The sequence below is a fragment of the Vollenhovia emeryi genome, unplaced genomic scaffold (genome assembly GCF_000949405.1).
Source record: "Vollenhovia emeryi isolate VEMERY1.0 unplaced genomic scaffold, V.emery_V1.0 DF946282.1, whole genome shotgun sequence".
In the NCBI taxonomy this organism is placed as follows: Eukaryota; Metazoa; Arthropoda; class Insecta; order Hymenoptera; family Formicidae; genus Vollenhovia; species Vollenhovia emeryi.
The window spans coordinates 1-1942 of record NW_011960084.1 but is presented as its reverse complement, the minus strand read 5'-3'; the positions used below and the strand labels follow the sequence as shown (position 1 = coordinate 1942).

The 1942-nt window shown below is 56.3% G+C and overlaps 1 protein-coding gene across 1 annotated transcript; it reads right to left on the bottom strand.

Moving 5' to 3' along the window:
* Positions 1-83: 83 nt before the first annotated feature.
* LOC105560013 (skin secretory protein xP2-like) lies at positions 84-1357 on the bottom strand. Its single transcript, XM_012008741.1, has 3 exons — positions 1348-1357; positions 751-1274; positions 84-638 (listed from the first exon to the last, which is right to left on the bottom strand). The coding sequence occupies exons 1-3, from the start codon at positions 1355-1357 to the stop codon at positions 84-86; spliced, it is 1089 nt and encodes a 362-aa protein (XP_011864131.1).
* Between the last annotated feature and the right edge of the window lie 585 nt (positions 1358-1942).

The following is a 1942-nucleotide window of genomic DNA, read 5'->3' as shown; positions in this document are numbered from 1 at the left end:
AGAGAGAGAATACATATAAATATATGACAATATTTATAATAAACAATATTTATTTGTTTATGTATATATTTGTATATAATATTTTAATTTCGCGGCACGTATCCTGTTGCGGGTGCGGGAGGCGCGAGCACGTATCCTGTTATGGGCGCGGGAGGCGCGGGCATGTATCCTGTTGCAGGTGCGAGCATGTATCCTGTTGCGGGTGCGGGAGGCGCGGGCACGTATCCTGTTGCGGGTGCGGGAGGCGCGGGCATGTATCCTGTTGCAAGACCAGGAAGTGCGGGCATGTATCCTGTTGCGGGTGCGGGAGGCACGGGCACGTATCCTGTTGCGGGTGCGGGAGGCACGGGCACGTATCCTGTTGCAGGTGCGGGAGGCGCGAGCACGTATCCTGTTGCGGGTGCGGGAGGTGCGAGCACATATCCTGTTGCGGGTGCAGGAGGCGCGAGCATGTATCCTGTTGCAGGTGCGGGCACGTATCCTGTTGCGAGTGCAGGAGGCGCGGGCACGTATTTCCGCTGCCCTTTATGCGGTGCATGATACGTCGCCGGTATGTTGCCACCTAAATTCATACCGGCGACGTACCACTGCTTGCGCTTCTCCTTCCCTACTGCCCGCCGCACTGCGTTATTGATACGCTGAAAAAAATTTTAATGTATTTTATATATGTTTATTTATATTGTTTATTTATTTATATATTACGGAACCAAGATTAACTATTATACCAAATCTAGTTGTATACATACTAACCTTTTTTATTTTCGACTCTGCCACTAACGGGGACGTCGTCGTGGCCACTTTTGGGTCCGCTGCTAGAGATGACGTAGCCGTGACCGCCACTAACGGCGACGTCGTCGTGGCTACTCCCGGGCCCGCTGCTAGGGATGGCGTCGCCGTGACCGCCACTAACGGCGACGTCGTCGTGGCTACTCCCGGGCCCGCTGCTAGGGATGGCGTCGCCGTGACCGCCACTAACGGCGACGTCGTCGTGGCCACTTTCAGGCCCGCTGCTCGAGATGACGTCGCCGTGACCGCCACTAACGGCGACGTCGTCGTGGCCACTTTTGTGCCCGCTGCTAGGGATGTCGTCGCCGTGTTCGTCACGAACGGCGACGTCGTCGTGGCCACTTTCAGGCCCACTGCTCGAGATGACGTCGTCGTGGCCACTTTTGTGCCCGCTGCTAGGGATGTCGTCGCCGTGTTCGTCACGAACGGCAGCGACGATGTTACCGCCGCCTTCCTCCCGCGTCTAGGCGTGTCGCCACAATTTTTGGCTAAAAAAGAAAATAATATAGAGTATTAACAAGATATAAGCAAACTATTGTTTTAAAGTTGATGAAAACTTACATCTTCCCATCTTCTTTTGCTGCTGCTGCTGCTGCTACTGCTGCTGCTGCTGCCGCCGCCACTTGTACGTTGTAGGTCGCGGGATTTTTCAGCTCCTACCACAGTAGGATATAGGGGCCGGTTCTAACTCGGGAGCTCCGAGGGGGGAGCGGGGCGGGGGGGTACCCCGCGGTGAGGGGACAGCGGGGAGGGGGGTACTCCGCGGCGAGGGGGTCGCGGGGAGGGGGTACTCCGCGGCGAGGAGACCGCGATCTAGATGCTGACCTGTCATTTTTGACACCTGGACGGGTATGAGTCATGGGGTCAAGCGCCGAAACCTGGCTGATGATTTTCTTATCAAGGTGAACGATGTTCCACGCTTATTATTCCACGACGCTTGGCGATCCGCGGAGCGCGGGGAAGGAGATATTCTGCGGCGATCCGCAGGGGCGCGGGGAGGGGGAGGACCGCGACGCTACGCGATCCCTCGACGCGGGGAGGTCCGCGGCGCGAGGCGATCCGCGGCGCGTGCATGTAATAGATATCACCGAGATGCCTTTGATTAGCGCGAACACCTGGACGAGTATTCTTATTTTCCATGTTATGAGTCATGGGG

Excerpts from the sequence above, each read along its gene's own strand:
- LOC105560013 (XM_012008741.1), bottom strand. Across the intron at positions 639-750 it reads CAGAGTCGAAAATAAAAAAG|CGTATCAATAACGCAGTGCG; the intron begins GTTAGTATGTAT and ends AATTTTTTTCAG.